Source organism: Falco cherrug, chromosome Z (genome assembly GCF_023634085.1).
Source record: "Falco cherrug isolate bFalChe1 chromosome Z, bFalChe1.pri, whole genome shotgun sequence".
NCBI lineage: Eukaryota > Metazoa > Chordata > Aves > Falconiformes > Falconidae > Falco > Falco cherrug.
In genome coordinates, this window is record NC_073720.1 from 10,087,252 (window position 1) to 10,105,235 (window position 17,984).

Here is a 17,984-nt window from a genome sequence, read left to right on the forward strand (position 1 = left end):
TGAGCTTTCAGTGTTCCTTGTCCCTTCCTTCCACAAAACTCAATCAATCCCTCTCATGTTCCCCAGCTCTGGGTGCCAGCTGCTGTACTGACTGTTGCACTGTATGTTTGTCTTTGCCTTTCCTTCTTTTCCTGGAACAGCCCCGACTTCTCTTACAGGCGTATCTTGGCATACTTTCCCCACTCTAGCTCCACCTCCCTTTCAGTAACAAAAAAAATGGCACACATGCCACACCTACATAACCACATACACTACTATTTCTAAGCCTGCCTGTTCTGCCTTCTCCTTTCTCAACTATTTGTGGCTTTTGCATTTTGCCTTGTATTTAAAATAAGATCCTGGAAGTACATCAACATGGTAATTGCTGGAAGGGTGTGTCAGCATGTTTTTTTGACACTCAGCACTAATATAGACACCTAGACCTCTTTCCTCAGACCTGTTTCTTGGGATTGTTTAGTCTGGAGAAAAGAGCACTGAAAAGAGTCACAATTAAGAGTCTTCAAATATGTAAAATGGCTGCTACAAGAGGAAGTAAACTGCTCTTTGTCTGCTGCAGATAGCATCAGAGTCACACTCTCAAATTATCGGGGAGGTTTAGGTGAGGTACTACAATTCCTCTGACCAAAGGCAAACATCTCTAATGGAATCATCTCCACCTGAGCTAGTCATCCCAGGCTCCCTTTGTAGTCAATTACAGGACAGAGGTGCTTTGAGGGGCAAATCCATCTGACCTAATTTAGGATGACTCTGCAGAATGGCATCAACTGGATCCCAGAAATGGCTTGCTTGCTATTGACCTCAAAGGTGACAGCCTCACATGTGGACATGCCCTTGGTGGACATCTACCTGATTAACACGAGACAGGAAAAGATTTCTGACACTGAAGATGAAGGGATGGATTCGATTGCCAAACTCCTTCACTGGAAACTTTTACAAACAAGCCTGACAAAGCTCTCACAGATGTGGCTTAAGTACTTTCCTTGGGAACAGAGAAAGGACTGTGAAATTTCTCAGAGTCCCTTTGAACCCTATCTTCTGATTCAACTCACAGCTGCTTGCTAACTCAACACCTCCTCATTCTTTGCCTCCTGGATGTGCCTGGGCTTGACTTCATCAGCCCTGAGCACTGCCACTTCTAGTCTTACCTTCCAAATGTCCTGTTGGCTGTGTCTTTGATTTGTATTTGGATGATGGCATGAGATCGAGAGGAATCAGCGTTGACTCCAGTAGCTCCAGTGCTGCGTTCTTTCCCCCCCTTCAAAATCACCTGCAAAATAAGGGGGACAAAATGCAAGCAAATTGTAAAAAATACAATATCTCAGAAAGAGATCTTGTCCTCCTAAGATGGGGAAACATTAGGAGGAATGGTTCATTACAGTCTTCAGATTCGGTGCAAGGCAGTTGTTAAGTCAGACTGGATCCTTTCCCATGTTAGTTTCACAACTCTGTATACGGACTTGCTTGCAGTGACACTACAGAGCTTAGAGAGCATACTGTAGGTAAAAAGTTGTTGCATGGCACATTCACTCAGATTTGCCAAATATCCAAACTATAAAATTAAAAGCAAAAGTATGGCAGTAATGAAAGAAACTTAAGACTGCAGACATAACCTAAAGGACTCATGTGACGATTTGCCGTGTTGTAAAATTTCACTTTCTCATGTAATAGATGGGTACTGTTAGCCAGGAAGTTACAGAAAAAATACAAAGTGCTAAAAATCTTCCTGCGTTTCTGCAACTAAAAGAAATTACACCAGCGTAAGTAACAAAGTTAAAAGATCAATTATACTCAATACAGCAATAAAATAAGAAAACAAGGAAGAGAAGCAAGGCAAAAGGACAAAGGCTCCTTCAAGATATAAATCTGGATAATTCTCTTTTGAAAACCTTTAAGGACTGTCACAGAAAGTGTAGCAGCAACTGCAGCAGGGCATTCATAAAAGTCATTAATTTTGTTTCTGATTGTAAAAATAAATTAAAATATTATCTAGCAAAATCAATACATTCTCAGTTGACAGACGGGATTATTTATGCATTTCAGTGGCCACTTCTCAACCAGCAACCTAACCAACTGCTGCAGCTCCCAAGCATTATTAGTGCTAAATGCTGATAATTTCTGAACCAAAGCCAACATCAATGAATAATGAATAACTACAGACGTATTCAAGACTCTTTCCATGTATCTGTTGCAGACTATTCAGATGCTCTGAGTCAAGCCAGTGACATTTCTGTGTTCAAAAGGGCCCTGTGGACAATATCAGACATCTTTTTTGCCACGGTAACTGTAAGAATAAAGCAATTTAATAGCTCTTCTGTGTGTGGAATGTGATAATACAGAGGAATTATTTTATCAACCATATAGCACATTTACACTCTAATTTACAGAAGTATCACCAGCATGTCCCAAAGCTTGGAGTTAACGGGAAGACCAAAACCAAAATTAAATGGAATATAAGTGGACAATACCATGCCGGTTTTAATGAGTCAATTACACTATCAGGCACTAGTAATTTACACTTCCTTACTGAAGCGTAAAGAAATTAAACTATGCAAAGTCAGGCTAAATAGAAAGCAGATTTAAGTAGCTTGCTTGCTGCAGGACAAGACAGAAAATTTGCCAGTACCTTTCTAGGGCTTAACCAGACAGGGAAGGAAAACTGAAGTCTTGCTTGTGCTGAATGTCAGCTACCATTTAAATATCCTCATTTTACTTGGCTATTTTCACCAATCATTACCTAAGCAGTCTTAATCCTAATTCAAATCAATATCTCAGTCTTGAGTATTTTCTGATTTCTAGTTCTATTACTTTTCAGATTTATATCTTTTGTCCCACCATCTGTGTAGCTTTAATATATAAAATTTAAGTTCATAGAAGCCAAAGAAACCACACTGGGAGAAAAACACCTACCTAGCTTTCAGGATCCCTTGCTGGGACACTATTTAATTTCTGGAATAGTGATAGAAGCCTGTTTCTTGGAAAAGATCTTTCCATAAGGAGTGGCAGCAGAAGCAACAGCTGTAAATCAACAGCTTGTATGCTGCTAACACAAGTCACTGTGACCCAAGAACGTTACTGAATAAAGGCACTTTCAGTAGTGCTCCTCAGTGATCTGCTGGGGTTACCAATTTCAGAACCTTAAACAAGAACATACAGCTGTACTACACAATAAAAACCAATCTCTGTAAATGATTATCTCACAAATCAGCAAACCAGGCTGTAGAAGACAAAAAACAATCACAAACATAGAGGTTACCTCTAACAGTAGATCTACGGAGTCCACCTGCACCTCCCGCAATCCAACTATCTGAACAACATGCTTGCTGTCTTCTCTTGCAAAAAGTCTGAAAAAGAAACAGTGCAGTGCATAACAGATTTCAGAAATCTCAAACAGCAGCAATGAAGACATGTCAGTGCTATGACACTGTGAAAAAGCGATCAAGACGACTGACTGAGGCACAACTGTCATTAATTTATTTTCAGAACTGAAGTGCTATTTCATTTATAACGCATATCACTGACATTTCACTGTTAAAGACATTAGCAATGCTTTTCTGCTAGTTCAGGAATATAACAGGGCAGGGAAATAAATCCTCATGTGTCTATTTTAGAGCTCCTGTCCTTCTTCAAACTGCACCTCAGACTTCTCTAGGAAGTTCAGGTTATAAGTTATGCTCTGTTCAGTTTTGCAGGATTTTTGCAAAGGATTTTAAGTAGCTCAAATAGCCACAGAGTCAGACTTCAGAGCATCTCTTCTATGAATCACAGAGAAGCATTACAGCGTACAGCAAGAATACAGACATGAGGCACACAGGAGGAAGTGTAATCGTCTCCTTCAATGACACATAAGATAGCTAACAGACATGCAGAGAATATAAGGGCACTCTTCCTTAGTAAACTGACTCCTTACATGACAGATTACACCGCCTGCTCCTTAAAGACTGTTTTGGAGAAACGGAACACACACGCACAGAAATAGGTGCTTCCTTTGTGAACAGACGCTCGCTTCCCCAGGCAAAAAGCCTTCCCTTGAGCCCTCCAGTGTGCTCTAAGGATAGTGCTCTCAAAGCTGATAAATGCCTCCAGCTGAAAGGTAACATTCCTTCAAGACCATTGAAAAGACTTCACTGCTGAGATCTTAACTGACTGTTATTTTATTTAGACATTTCAGACCACAGTGGTCTTTTTATATCAGGTAAGTACTGAACTGTCCCAATTTCCATTCCAGATGGAGCTCCTGTAGGAGTATACATCCATACAAACAAGCCTGGGACTGAGGTGCTACTACTAAGGGTGCTGGCAGCATCACCTGCAGAGGCTCACTCCAGTTGAGTCACTGGGCTGCTGGGCAAAGGTGTTCAGGGAGGAGGTAAGCAGGCTCTGCAGTGTCAAGCACAACAAGGGGGAGATCAATGGGATCTTCAGAGACTTGACTGGCAAGAACTGAAGCCCCACCAGCACAGGTGGGACAGCCAGAGGTTATGCTTGAGCAGGGAAAGAGAGGGACTCCACAATAGTTGGCATAAGAACTTCTGGCCACAGGAAGGTTCCTTCTCTACCTGTGGATGTTCAGCTATTACATTATTATAGTGTAAGCAAAACAGCATGAGCTCATATCTCAACCATAGGTCCTTATTCTTACTTATCCCTACCCCCGAACAGTAAAAACCAGGAGGCCCTATCAATGCCATAGGATTTAGTGTTGGATTCTGTGCCTTCCTCTCTAAGGAGCTCCTAGGAACAACCCTAATTAAATACATAACATTTGCTAAAAATAGTAATACATTAAGTGTAATTGAGGAAACAGTAACTGATTTATAAACAGTAGCCAACTGATTCATAACCATAAGTTTATTGAAAAATGTATTTTTATTTAAATACCTCTTCCTTCCATTGAGCAGGTCATAAAGCTGTCCGCAGTAGATTTCATAAAAACTGATCAAAACAAGGAGATCTTTTCTTGACTGTGGTGCCTCCAGGTGTCTAAAGATGTCCTTGGCAGCCAAGGCATAGAGTCCTGGGTTCCGGTGAGTACCTATCATAGTGTAAGTCTTGCCAGCACCAGTCTGCCCATATGCAAAGCACGTTGCATTGCCTCTGTAAAGATAACTTGCATCTTTAGTGTCACATCTGATACATTCCTATCTATTAAAGAAGATTCTGCAGTGTCAGTATCTATCTGTAATGGCCTCTTAGCAATGAGGTTTGGTTTGCTATCCTATCTGGGAAATTGCAAAACACTTAGCAGTGATTCCCAAGCATCTCCTATGGAGGTCTGGCATGTCGCAGAGTGCTGGCTCTCTTCCATTCTTCCAGATGCCAAAAATGTATCTAAGGAAAGTAAGCATTATTAGTATTCTTCCAGCTGTTTAGATGCTGCAGAAACACCATAGGATTATGAGTGGGAACCCTGCTAATGATGAATCACAGAGAAAAATAGCTGTGACATGAGATGCAGAACAGCCAGAAGTCAGGCACTGTATTAATGCATGTTGTACTTGATGAAAATTAACATTCCAGCCCTGTAATTTGCTGAGCAGGGTTGCTTTGTCTCAGGCTGCAGTCCTGCAGGCAGCTAAGTCAGTCTAAAGAGTTGTTGTTGCCTAAGGGAAGGTCTTGTTCTTTCCTTCCCTTGCTTCCAGCTGTGTGACCTACCCCACTGACCCACCCCTGCTGGTGCTGGCTCTGGTATTTGACTTTACTGCACTGAAACAACAGAAAGCTTTCCACTCTTTCGCAAGCCAATTTTCTGCTGTTTCAGTGAATTAAATTACCTCTGAGAGGATGACAAAATATGCCCACACTGGCTCCATATAATCTATGGGAATGAGTTTAGTGACCAGTAAGAAAGAGGATCATCCCCTTTCAGTGACAGAGAGCAGTTTGGTTTACTCACTCCAGCTAGTAAAACCAGAGTCTTGGCTTATTCCAGATTGCTCCATCTTTGTCATCATATCACGTTAAGATTATAATGACAATGCACATAAAATGCCACGGTCTCAGAATATGGAACAAATCTACCTTAAAAAAAGACTTTTTAGCTGGCTCAGTACCCTAGCAAAGATATGAGTAATAATGTAGGGCTGCAGTAAGCACAGTGAACAATCTCTTGCAGTTTAGACTGCAGAATTAGCTCACCATAGTGTCAGATTAGACCAATGCCAGTGAACGGGATTCAGCAGGAGGGACAAAAAAGTTACAGAAAGCTGAGAAAAAACAGTGGCATCTCTTCTGGTGGCATTACTGGATTAGCTGTAATGTGAATTGTGCCTTTAGTGATTATTACACAGGAAGCTACAAGCCTTATTCTCCTTTTTCACTTTCCTTTTCTCAAGAGCACAATACCCTCTGTCTCTGCTAACGATGCTTGGAGATTTGCAGCAACAAAGTGCTCCATTTTGTTAATTTTTAGCATGGATGCATAATCCTTTCCTTCAAAGACTCAAAATTGTAATTACATTCCAGCTTGTTACTTTGCATGAAAGTAAGATCACTCCTGTAAAGCTACCATCAACTTCCCATTAGTCAAGAAGTATGTGATTATGACTAAAAACCTCTAAGCAAATATAAATCAATAAAATAAAAATAAATCACAAGGTTTATTAATAATTTCTATTGCCTTGTGAACCATACATGCAAAAATACCTCACAACAGTTTCATGAGAGGTAATATTATTGCTGTACAGATGAGTGTGCTATAACACACAGAACCTTTGTTAGAGTGGAGATTAGAATCAGAAATCCTGACACACTTTTTTTCATTCTGCACTGTCCACAGTGTCTCTTTGTTGCACCTGAGGTCCATTTTTAACTTTCTTTGTGATTAAGATTTCTCACCAAATGTGAAGAAGGTTTTCCCGGATTTATTTTGTAAAAATCGCAATCAATGACATTCTAAAAGGGGAAAGTATGTGACAAAGGTGAAATGAATGTATTTTTCAAAAGATGAAAAGCATAAAGGAAAACTAAAGCAGTATATGAAATCAGAAAACAACACAGCAAAAAATAACAAAACGTAAGCACTGATGCCCTACCCGTTAAAAATATGCTGAATGAGAGGATGAGCTGTCTTCATATACACATCATGATTGGTACATGACTCCCCAAAGACTTCATCAAAATAAAAAACATGCTGAAAAATAAATATGATCTTTACATGAAAATGAATACGTTTCACTTCCCCTTCACCCCCATTCAAAGGTAAAGTTAAATAACAGAAGTCTTTCCAGTGACTTCATATGGCTTTGGATCAGGTACAGAGTGATCTAGCACATTTACCATGTGGCATGACATATGCAGGAACACATTGTTATGACTAATCAAAAGACTGAGGGTATGGAAAAAAAAATAATAAAGGAGGCCAAGATGCCTTAATTTCCCATCATTCTGAAGTAGAACCTACCACAGCCTTCTGACAAGAAAATGTTAATTACAAAACCCCTGTTCTTTAAATGAATCAGCCTACAGATGTACAGTAAGACTGTAACAGTAAAAAGAACTCAGAGTCGCTCTTGACTGTCTTAAACCTAGTCCTCAGTTGTGATTAGATGTCTGTTCTGCAGACTTAAACTTGTGCCAGAGAAGATAGAACCTATTTCTAAGAAAAGCTGGACTGTATTGTCTTGAAAGGAGGCAAGAAACCCCAAAATTTCCCACTCCAGATCTGACCTAAGCAGCCGGGGCTGTGGAAACACTGCAACAGAGTTCAGTACAGGCTCCTTCTAGGTTAAGAGTAGTGTTTGTAGGGACAGAGACAAACATCACATTTTCAAAAGAGCCTCCACAGACTGGTGTCCAACATTTCACTCTCAAATTCACTGCAGTGTAAATTAAGATGGCAGATCTCTGAGAATGAGAATAATTTCAACAATCACAAACACACCATACTAACGCACAGGCAGATTAGATCAGGGAGTCTCAGCTGCTACAGTCAGCTCAGAGAGCAGATGTAATCTGTGACAGGCCTGCAGTTTGGGTCCCTCCACCGTCAAGCTGGAATATGCCCCAACACCTCCCATTTGCTCTGTACCCCTTGCCGTTCTTTCTATAGGAACCAGAGATTGAGGCAGGGCGAGTAGCCAGACTTGGAAATAAAGAAGTTTTCCTGGGTCCTATAGAATAGACACAGCTGTTGCCATGGCATAGTTTTGTTTGGACTACACTGATTGACAGCAAGATTTTGTTTGTACTGACATAAAATTAATTATTTTTTTTATATTAAAATTTTTAAATTAAAAAAAAATTAAAGTAGTTATTATGCACTGAGATACGAAGGTGATAAGCATTGTATAAATGCCAAATATAGGTAGTCAGATGGAAGGAACAGGGTGGAGTTGCTGCATGTGTCACACCATAAAAGGTGGTACATGAACTGGGCCCAAGAGAGCTGTGAACTGAATTTTTACTGGATACTCCAAGTTGTTCCTAGGACCCAGACTGTAAAAATAACACCCAGTAGAGTGAGAATGGCTTGCTGCTCTCTAGAAATCACTTATGGTCCTGGTGCTGTCAGTCAAAATTGAGAATTTGAACTATGACAGTACAAGGTGCTTGGGATTAAGAAACAAAGACCAAAAGGGAACTTAATTTTCAAAAGCATTTGAGAACAAAGAGAAGGAGGGAATGAGGGTGTATGTGATTCATTGAAACAGACATACAGTGCTGAAATAGTGAAAAGGAAATTCCTTACTGAAGTACCCTGGCCAGCTATCAGGAGACTGCAGCAGGCAATTCTCCTGCAGCAACAGCATGTAGCAGAGGGTTTTATTTTGACACTTGCAAAGAAAGCTGCAAGAGACATACTTTTGAGGCTTAAAATTCTGAGCTCAGGTTTTCTGCCACAGGCTGGCATAAGTCAGAAGCAATACAAATATAGTTATGCTGAGCTCACAGAAGAGCCCACCATCTACTGCAGTGCAAGAAATGCAGACAGCCTGTTTTGCCTCATGGAAACTCCAAGCACAATTTGCTTTATCCCAAGCGACTAGCAAGTGCAAGTGACTGGCTCATAAACACAACATTCAAGTGGAGCACGTTACCTGTAATATATATTGGGTGAGATCAACCGCCTCCTTCTTCTCATGAAGAAGTAGCGTTTCTTTATCTTTCACTGTGATGATATTAACCTCCCCACGCCGCTCTTCTCTCAGGCCTAGAGGACGTTTTCGGACACACACTCTGATTTTTTCACTTTCTGTCCATGGAGTCTCTTTCTCAGAAGTACTGGATCTGCAACAATAGTGTAGGTTTACATTTTAAAAATCAGGTTAGTACAGAATCTAAAATATGCATAAATTCGTTAGCTTTATCAGATAAATATTTCCGTCTTTAGTGGCGTATCAAAAAAACCCAAAACATGTCTCATTGTTACATGGTGAAGTTTCTGCTGTTTTTTCCTGAATAGACTGATGTCTTTTGTGCACTTTTGTTAAAAGAGTAGTTGTGTTTATACAGCTACATTCCTGAACTTGTTGCTAGACTGGCATATTTTCAGTTGTCCTCAAACATATGATTCAAACTGGAATAATATGCAAGCTAACTTAATGAAATTTAATTTTACTGAAATTATTCAGACTCATGATTGGTCACTTAATAATGTACAGATAAAAGTATGGGCAGATCTTGAAAAGGAAAGAGTATAATATTTAGTTGTTTTTCCTCTTGTACTGACTTTCATTCTTTCTATTACAGGCTGTCAAACAGGCTACAAGTAAATGGCCCAATCTGGGAAAGAAGAGAGTATCACCAATTCCTATGCAGTTGAAAGAAAACTTGAAATATTGATCTCATCATGTCTCCCCTTTCGTCTTTTTTCATTAAAAATTATGTGGTTTCAGACCACAGGCAAAGTTATGCTCTTGTGTTTTGGCAAGTCTACTTCAGTTCCCTTCGACACGCCTCAGAAACATGAGTTCATTTCATGTTTCATTGATTAACCTGCTGTGTAAAGCATTTTGTGATGCAGCACCCAGAATATGCTTGACTTCAACCAAAATGCATTCAGTTTGGCTTCCCCTTTTTCAAGCTGTTTTCAGCCAAATGAGTAATGATTTTCAGCTTGGATTTGAATGTCAATTTATGAGAAAAAAATAATTTTGATCAAGCCCCAACTTGCCCAAAAGTAATGTTTCTGCCATGCTGTCCAAATGCCCTTCCAAAATCTCTTGATGTGGCAACTGAAAACTAACACATTTGTCTAGTAAACTAAAACCAAACCCACGAGCTACTCCATATCTCAGTACAACTATGATGTTGTTGTATCACTACCGTGGTGCTGAATGATTCCCCAGAAGCATACAACATGCAGATCATAGATCTCAAGATGCAGTCTGTGAAGACTACACACAAGTAATCTTTACTTGTAATTGGAGTCCCTTTAATTTTAGTACATCTTTCCATGCAGACCAGGATCAGGCCCTGTGTTTAGATGGAAAATTCTTTCCCCTGAAAAGAAAGGCAATGATACTTGAAATAAGATGCTTCATAAGCTAGTGTGAGCTTATGGATATCACTAGGCACAAATGTTGTCCAACAAATGATCAGAGGCTGCGAAGTTTAATTCTCATGTCAGAGGCTGGATTTGGTGACCTTCAGAACAAGCCCATTGTGCTCTAAGAGCCTGAAGGAGGAACGACTGATTTTAAGATTTGGAGAACAGAAAAACTGAAGCCTTGTAGGCTCTGTTTACGAGAGAAAAGGCATAAATTCTTTCTAGTATAGAAACGCATTTAGATGAATATATTTTGTATGGGAACAGAATGAATTTTAATTCTATATGCTGAACCTGAAGTTTAGATTTTCTATTAATCTTTCTTAAGTAGAAACTGTGTTTTATATGAAAATTTTATTACCAGCAAACCAAAAAATCTTGACACAGATAATTAGAAACCTTATTAGGCAATAGGTTAGAAAATGACTATGCCTGTTACTGTCTGCTACTGTCAAAATCAAGCCATTTGCTGTGGGCAAGTGTGAAATATATTTAAAAGAGCTCTCTATCATTCTACCATCTGAAATCATGCCAGTGTTTTCCAGTGTTTCTCCCAGATGAGACTAAATTAGCCTTTGCAGTGGTCAGATCACAAGGTGACTGGGAATGACGGATTCAGTGAAGGAGTTAGCTTGCTAAACAAGAATCACAAACCCAAGCGTCAGCAGACTGGCCCAAGCCTGTAATGCACAACATGTACTCTGTGGCCAAAACAGGAGAAAGAGAAAACTCAGGCATGTCAGGAAGAGGATGCTGAAAGCCCACAAGATGAACCATAATGCTAAGCACAGAAGAATGTGCTTAGGAAAAAAGAGAACAAAGGAAGAAAGTGATAACAATGAAGAACATGGCTCTATGACAGGATTAAAATTCTTTAACTCCTCTAGCTGAGCCATGAGGTTATATTTTATCATTTTTTACTTGCCAGCACTGTGAATGCCCTGCCCTTTTAGTTGCACCCTGGCCCAACTTCTAGAGAAGACAGAGAATGTACTAAGATGCCATTATATGTAGGAGGTTAGTGAACTTCTCTGGAAGGGTGGGATGAATTTTTTCCCAGTAAAGGGGAGTTATAAACCTCTGTCTTCCATGTCACAGTTTAAGTGCTCTAACTAATATGTCACCTGAGTACCTTCCCATTGTTGCAACAGCATCTATCCCTCCAGGCTACATGCATGCTTAATGGGAGTTGTAACTGACACTTGACTCCATGGATCCTCCCATACACCACAGCCTTCCCAGACCAAGCCCCAGCCTCACGCAGCTACATCTCCTCATCACATTTTAAAACAAAACTGCCATGATAGCATTGCAACAAGCTAGATGCTGGTAGTATGTGTGCAGAGCTGTATGTGCTCTACTGCTGAATCAGGAAAAAAGTATTCTGTGCTTTAACAATGTTGCCGGTGGATTTACCAGTGGTTCAAGATAACCATAGCCCCTTCTTACCAGAGGGAAAATTATGAAAGTTACAGACAATGTGCTTGGGGAGCAGCTGCAAGGCTTCCTTCTCATCACCGCTTCTATATTCCACCCCAGCTGTATTAATTCTGCTTATTTTTAAAGCTCCAGTTCAGAAACGTCTTTATAAAAAAATATAGCCATTACAACTTGCCAAACTCATCAACAGACAATGCCATATTTTGGAAAAATAACATTTTGCAAGATCGTCTCATGGAAAGAATAAGAGAAAGAAAGATTGGCCAAGACACTAAGAAACAAATACTTCTACCCTGAAAGGCAATAAAGACTATTCTTAGACAACCTTGGTGACTAGCAGCTGGTGAAATTCAGCTGATTCCTTCTACCAGGCTTGGCAAGTTGCAAGTGCTTATTAATACCTCTCTTCTGTATAAGATTTTGCATTACTCTGTAGTGGTAGGGTTGCTTATTTGGAGGTGATAAAGACAGATTCTTCTCCACATTGAAGAAAGAATTAATTATGACTGATTTGAAATATAATGAAATAAAGGTGACTGATTATTACCTGATACAGGAATGAGGTAGTCCATAATTATATCCTGAAATGTGAGTTATTCTTTGTATGATAGGAGCTTCAGAATCCCCCAGAAGAGGAGCAATATCATCAGAAACGGTTGGACAGCTCAGGTCCTTTTTTGTGCATATTCCAGGAGTATTTACGTCTCTTCTAGTTAATGTGATCAGCTCTGGATCATGTGATTGAATGTGTCCCAACATTTCCCCTACACTGTTCTTCTCTTCATTGGCACTGAAGTCAGATGAACCATATGATTCAGATTCAGAGTCTTTAACTGTTCCATCATTTTCTTCAAAGAAGGACTCAAAACACAACTGTCTACGGGGACCTGATCTAGTCACCTGAGGCTGAATGAAGAGGCTGCTTGGTCGAAAATCTTGCTTGCTTAAATTTGCAATGTCTTCCTCTTGCGTAATTTTGATTATTCTTATGAGCTGAAAGAGTCGTTTGCGGTCATTCATGTCATGGACCCCCAGTTTGGTATAATCATTCATTGAAACTTTGGCAAGCTCATCAATCTTCTTAAGACCAAAGGCAGCAAAATGGGGATAGTATTTTTCAAGTTCTGCCTCACAAAGGCATTCATAAAGGCATGATGCCATCTTCAAGCTGAAGTCTACAAGAAATGAAAAAAAATATTGGAATCATATGAAACATCACATGTAACAAAGTTACTAATGAAAAAACCACACATTTCCTGATGCCATTACCTGCAGTTAGGCTAGAAGCTTAATTCCAAGTTTACAATGCACTAGACAGCCAGACACTACAGAACACAGCAATAACAACAGTAAACTAAACATGAAACAAATATTTTATATATGAAACTATATTTCAGAGTTACAGACAATACACAATGATGTGCAAGAAATGCACAGTGCAGTGTTACTTACTGTTGCAGAGTTCCCACACGCCTGATGTCTATTTGATGAATGCCGCGGCTACTGAAACCCTGTCCTCAAGCTACAGAATGTAAAATGCCTAATTTTAGACACTCAATTTAATATCAGGGCATGTGGTCTAATGTGGTTCAGCTATCCCTGGTTAACTAACCAAAGGAGAAGAAACTGCATTTGTCCTCACCTCAAGCTGAGCAATTAAGAACATTCACCTTATAGATGAACTACAGCAAAGTTGTAGTTCTGTTGTGTAACTTTCTCTTGTATGTCATGAATCTTGTGACAATTTCTGAGTGTACTTGACAGAATAACCAAAACATTATGTGAAATCTGAAACACAGAATTTCTCTAAATCTATATATGCTACTGGAACGCCATACTTGCATTCTTGGGAAACCCAAAAAAAGCAGCATGCATCACTGTAAGGTGTGCCAAAAAAACCCTCAACTCCTTCACTCAAGTCTCCCTAGCAATGCATTGTGCAGCTGTCTGCATCCAGATGGATTAATATGTGCAGATATTTTTACTTGCTCCATAAAATGGAAAAATGATAGCACTTCAAGTATCCATTGCCCACTGCTTTTGCTTCCCCAGATATGATAAATCTTTCTGGATCTAAGTGCTTTCAGGAGATAACTCCAGTGTCTCTCCATCCACGGAACTGCAACCTCACAACCTATGAAAACCAAACATTGACTAATGAAGGAGTAACAAATTAATTAACCATGGGGAAAAAAAATCAAGCAATCATCATGGTGATAGGTTCCAGCATTTCTAATTACTTTAAAACTCAAGAGCAGACAATTTTCTAAAAGATTTGGTCAGGTTCATACATGATAGAATTCAGGGGAAATAGCAGTTGTCAGTGAAACCCTTTTGGCATTTCAATTGGTAATGCTCTAAAAGGAATGCCTTTCTCCTTATTAAAATAATATCTTAATTTGTCCAAGACTGTAAAGTTTGTTGTGTTTGAAGACACTCTTTCTAAAACAGGCACATAGTTCTTCAAAATAAACTGGGTTTGTAGAGAAATAAGAGGAATATTGGTAGGTTTTCAAGAATCCTAAATTTTTAATGATAATGCCACCTTCTGGCAAAAGAAAAAAGACAACTTTCTTTTTTTTCTTATAATAAATAACAGCCAGTATTCCCTCAGTTACTGTCAGGATCTAATTTTGTTTCTTCATCTGAGAACATTGTGTTCTGGGGCAGAAAAATGTAACATTCTTCAGTGTGGTAGTGTCATATCAAAGTCCAGGTCTCGTTCCCTGCAGAAGTATGGTGGCTTCACTGAAAACAGGATTGAGACAAAAGCCTAAGACTTCTTAAATAGTTGGATGTAACATATCCAAAAAAAGCGAATCAGAAAGGAGGTATAATTCTCCATGAGCACCCAGTTATAAGCTCAGGTAGTCTCAGGCCTAAGAAAAACCTCTCACTCAATCTGTATTACAACATTGCTTGTAATTCTTAGCTATTCAGTGTTTGCCCTTCTCATTTAGCTGGCAGAAAGACAGCTTCACTTTGAAATTTTCACCTTCTTCTCACATAAGGGACCACTCTGGCATTGACAAAAAGATGCTGAAGCTGGTCAGTGAAACAGTGAAGTCCGTGACAGTGCATCTTTACCTACTAATACACAAGAAGCTAGCATCAAGAGAGAAACAGTTAATGGTGATATACCTTACTACTGGAACACATGAGATGTTTGAAGGGGCCTATCAGCCCATCATCTTTATGTGGCAAACCAGAGTTCTCTACAGCTTACTTCTTATGCAAAGAAGCCTTACAAAGATCTTAAAAAGCTGCCAGATATCAGTAGTGAATAAGTACTTGTAAAAAAGCATTAGAATTTTATATAAAGGGACCAACTCAAAGCACAGAGTAAGATCACAGCCTATCATCAGAAAGCTCCTCCTTTTCAGTAATAGAGGGGTTTTTTCAAGGTCATAAAGCTGGGGAAAAAAATCAGGCATAAGTAGTAGAAATGAGTGTTACATTACATGTATTCTGAAAAAAATTAACACAAAATTATGCTCTAGGAGCTGATCCTCCATTTTAAAACACTTTTAATTATTAATTAGCTTTTACACAGACCATTTCATTCTCAATGCACTTTTCAAAGTGGGGAAAAGCCTGACCTTCAGAGATACTAACTTAGTGAGTCTCAGTTACTGTGCATAAAATAAATCACATAAAATCCCTACATAGACTATTTTGAGAATAAACCAGTGGTAGGCCACTATATCTTGATCCTTATTAATCTCTGATATATTAAAGATTTCAGTGCACTGTTCATTTTAATAACATTCACATACCCTGTTATCCCACTGTAGCTTACTCATATTTACCTGATAGTTTTAGCTGACTGCTGATACTCCCGAGTGTCACCACCGAGACATGACACAAGTATCACTATATCCATACTTTAAACTGGGGAAATTAAGTCATCACAAAGTGAAGAAATCTTATGTGGCACACCTAAAAATACAAACTAATGCAACTATACACTTAATCATGCAAATAATCCAAGATAATTCTGAATCACAAACTCCAGTCTGATCATTAAATAATTGTATTAGGCACAATTTTCAAGGGCATCTGTTCAACATAGTACTTGTTAATCAGTGTACAAAACCTACAGAGCACCTTGTTTACCTGCCTAACATTTTGTGTTATGCAATATAAATACCTTATAAAAACAAAAGTTAAGAAATTACAAAATTTGTAAATGCACATAGCAGGTAGGTATGTTTCCTCTCCTGACCACAACTGTAGCGGTGTATTGTACTCATTACTTGTGACCACATATACCCCAAACAGACAGGCTCTGACTGTGCCAAAGTGTTTGCTGGTTTTTGAAGTGCAAAAAGCAGAAGACCAGAATGAAGCCAATCTGCCCATCACACAACAGAGAAAAGGGTGATTTATTAACTCACACCATCAGTCATCCACCTTTATTTCTTATTCATCTGAACATCAAGCTCCTTTTTAACTGTGATACAAAGCCAAATCTGACTTAGCCCTCCAGAAGTGAATGGCTAATTTGCTTTTCCACAGCACCACACAAAATGGATTACCTTTCATCCTTCTGAACTCGTTCTTCAGAAACTAGGGTATGCCTGTGAAGAACGGGGTCAGGGTGTGGCTGCACTTTTATAAACACAAGACCCGTAATAAGAGATCATTTGTACTGTAACATGAATTCATAATTTTAGTTTAATGCAGTAGGCACGCATCTATGAAACGGCATTTGATGTTGCAGCAGATCCCTTTGTAAGATCATAGGATTACACTCCGCAACTCCCTGTGCACGTACACAACATGGTATTAAACATTCTGTTGCTCATTGGACTAAGTGTTGTAGCAGCCTGTTTCGAAGGAACAAAGTTGAATACTAGCAATAGATAACCACTTAAAGTTTCAGTGTAGTAAATGTAATTGGAGAGGAGGGAATACTTTTAATGTTAAATGACAACTATTTTACAGTTGGACCACGATGCAGGGCTTCTCCCTGTAGCAACACCCTTACTTCTTTTGCTACTAACACAGTTGGTTACTAAAACTACAATTAATTTCATTCCTCTTTGAAACAGACTTAAAACCAACAACAAAATGTTGGGGTTCTTTTTGTTTTCCAACAGTATTTTTCAATTGGCAAGAGAGTGCTATTTTTTATAATCATTCCTTCATACTAAGTATAGTCTGGTGACCTCAGCAGAAGAGACTCCATCCTACAGCTGATCCCAGACAACTGCTTAAAACAACAGCTGCATGGAAATGGGAAGTGTCTAATATTCAACCACACGCTAAAAAAATAATCTGAGTTATATTGGGATGCTGATTATTTGAAAATTGTGCCCGAGCTTCTCCTGCCTGTAAAATTTACCAAATAGCTTTCAAAATTTATTTTATAATTGTGTCAAAACAAACCACCACGCATCTGGAATTACACTGTATGACTGAGGAGGGGGGCATAGTTACTGAATTTAGCCCCGCAGGGATTTAGAGCTTCCCTCACTGAATTTAGTCCCAGACCGAGGAACTTTTTAGCTTCACCCCCTGGAAGAAGGGGTGTAGGGCTGAGGCAGGGGCCTCACACCCTGCCAGCTGCCAGGCCGCTCCTGCAGCAGCCGCTGCCTCTCCCCTGCCACCCGCGGTGTGCCAGTTCTCCTCTCATCTTTCCCTGCGCTATTCCACTAGCAGCTTTTTCCTCTCCCTTCCCCGCACACACCAGAGCCGGGCGGGGCCCGAAGGAGGGGGGCAGCCCAGCATACCTCGCCGCAGCCAGCTCGGAATCTACGGGGGACAGGGCTGAGGGATGCCGCAGCGCTGCCCCACCACTCGGGGCAGGTGATGGCCCCGGGACAACCCCCCCTCGCCCACCACCACCACCCCGGCGCGGCCGACCCCTCCGCCTCCCGGCTGGCACCCCCGCAGCCGCCACAACCACTCACCGGCCGCGGCGCCGCTCGGCAGCAGCGACTAGGCCGCGTCTCCATAGCAACAACGCTTTTCCCGCTTCAAACGCTCGCGCGCAGTCTCACACCGTCAGCCAGCGAATAGGAAGACGGAGAGCCGCGGATGGGGCGTGTCCCGA

At 40.1% G+C, this 17,984-nt stretch overlaps 1 protein-coding gene across 2 annotated transcripts in view; it reads right to left on the reverse strand.

The window, feature by feature from the left end:
• The window catches only part of KIF24 (kinesin family member 24), a 33,721-nt gene extending 15,803 nt beyond the window's left edge, over positions 1 to 17,918 (reverse strand). The window contains exons 1-7 of one of the 2 annotated variants that reach the window (XM_055698696.1): positions 17,842 to 17,918; positions 12,474 to 13,101; positions 9,036 to 9,225; positions 7,032 to 7,129; positions 4,879 to 5,094; positions 3,254 to 3,341; positions 1,146 to 1,267 (exon numbers count right to left, since the gene is read on the reverse strand). In XM_055698696.1, the coding sequence (XP_055554671.1) occupies positions 1,146 to 1,267; positions 3,254 to 3,341; positions 4,879 to 5,094; positions 7,032 to 7,129; positions 9,036 to 9,225; positions 12,474 to 13,087 (1,328 nt within the window). In that variant the 5' untranslated portion in view covers positions 13,088 to 13,101; positions 17,842 to 17,918. Of the gene's footprint in view, positions 1 to 1,145; positions 1,268 to 3,253; positions 3,342 to 4,878; positions 5,095 to 7,031; positions 7,130 to 9,035; positions 9,226 to 12,473; positions 13,102 to 15,735; positions 15,880 to 17,841 lie in introns of those variants that run through there. The other variant, XM_027801975.2, reaches the window with a different exon arrangement.
• Positions 17,919 to 17,984: the final 66 nt, after the last annotated feature.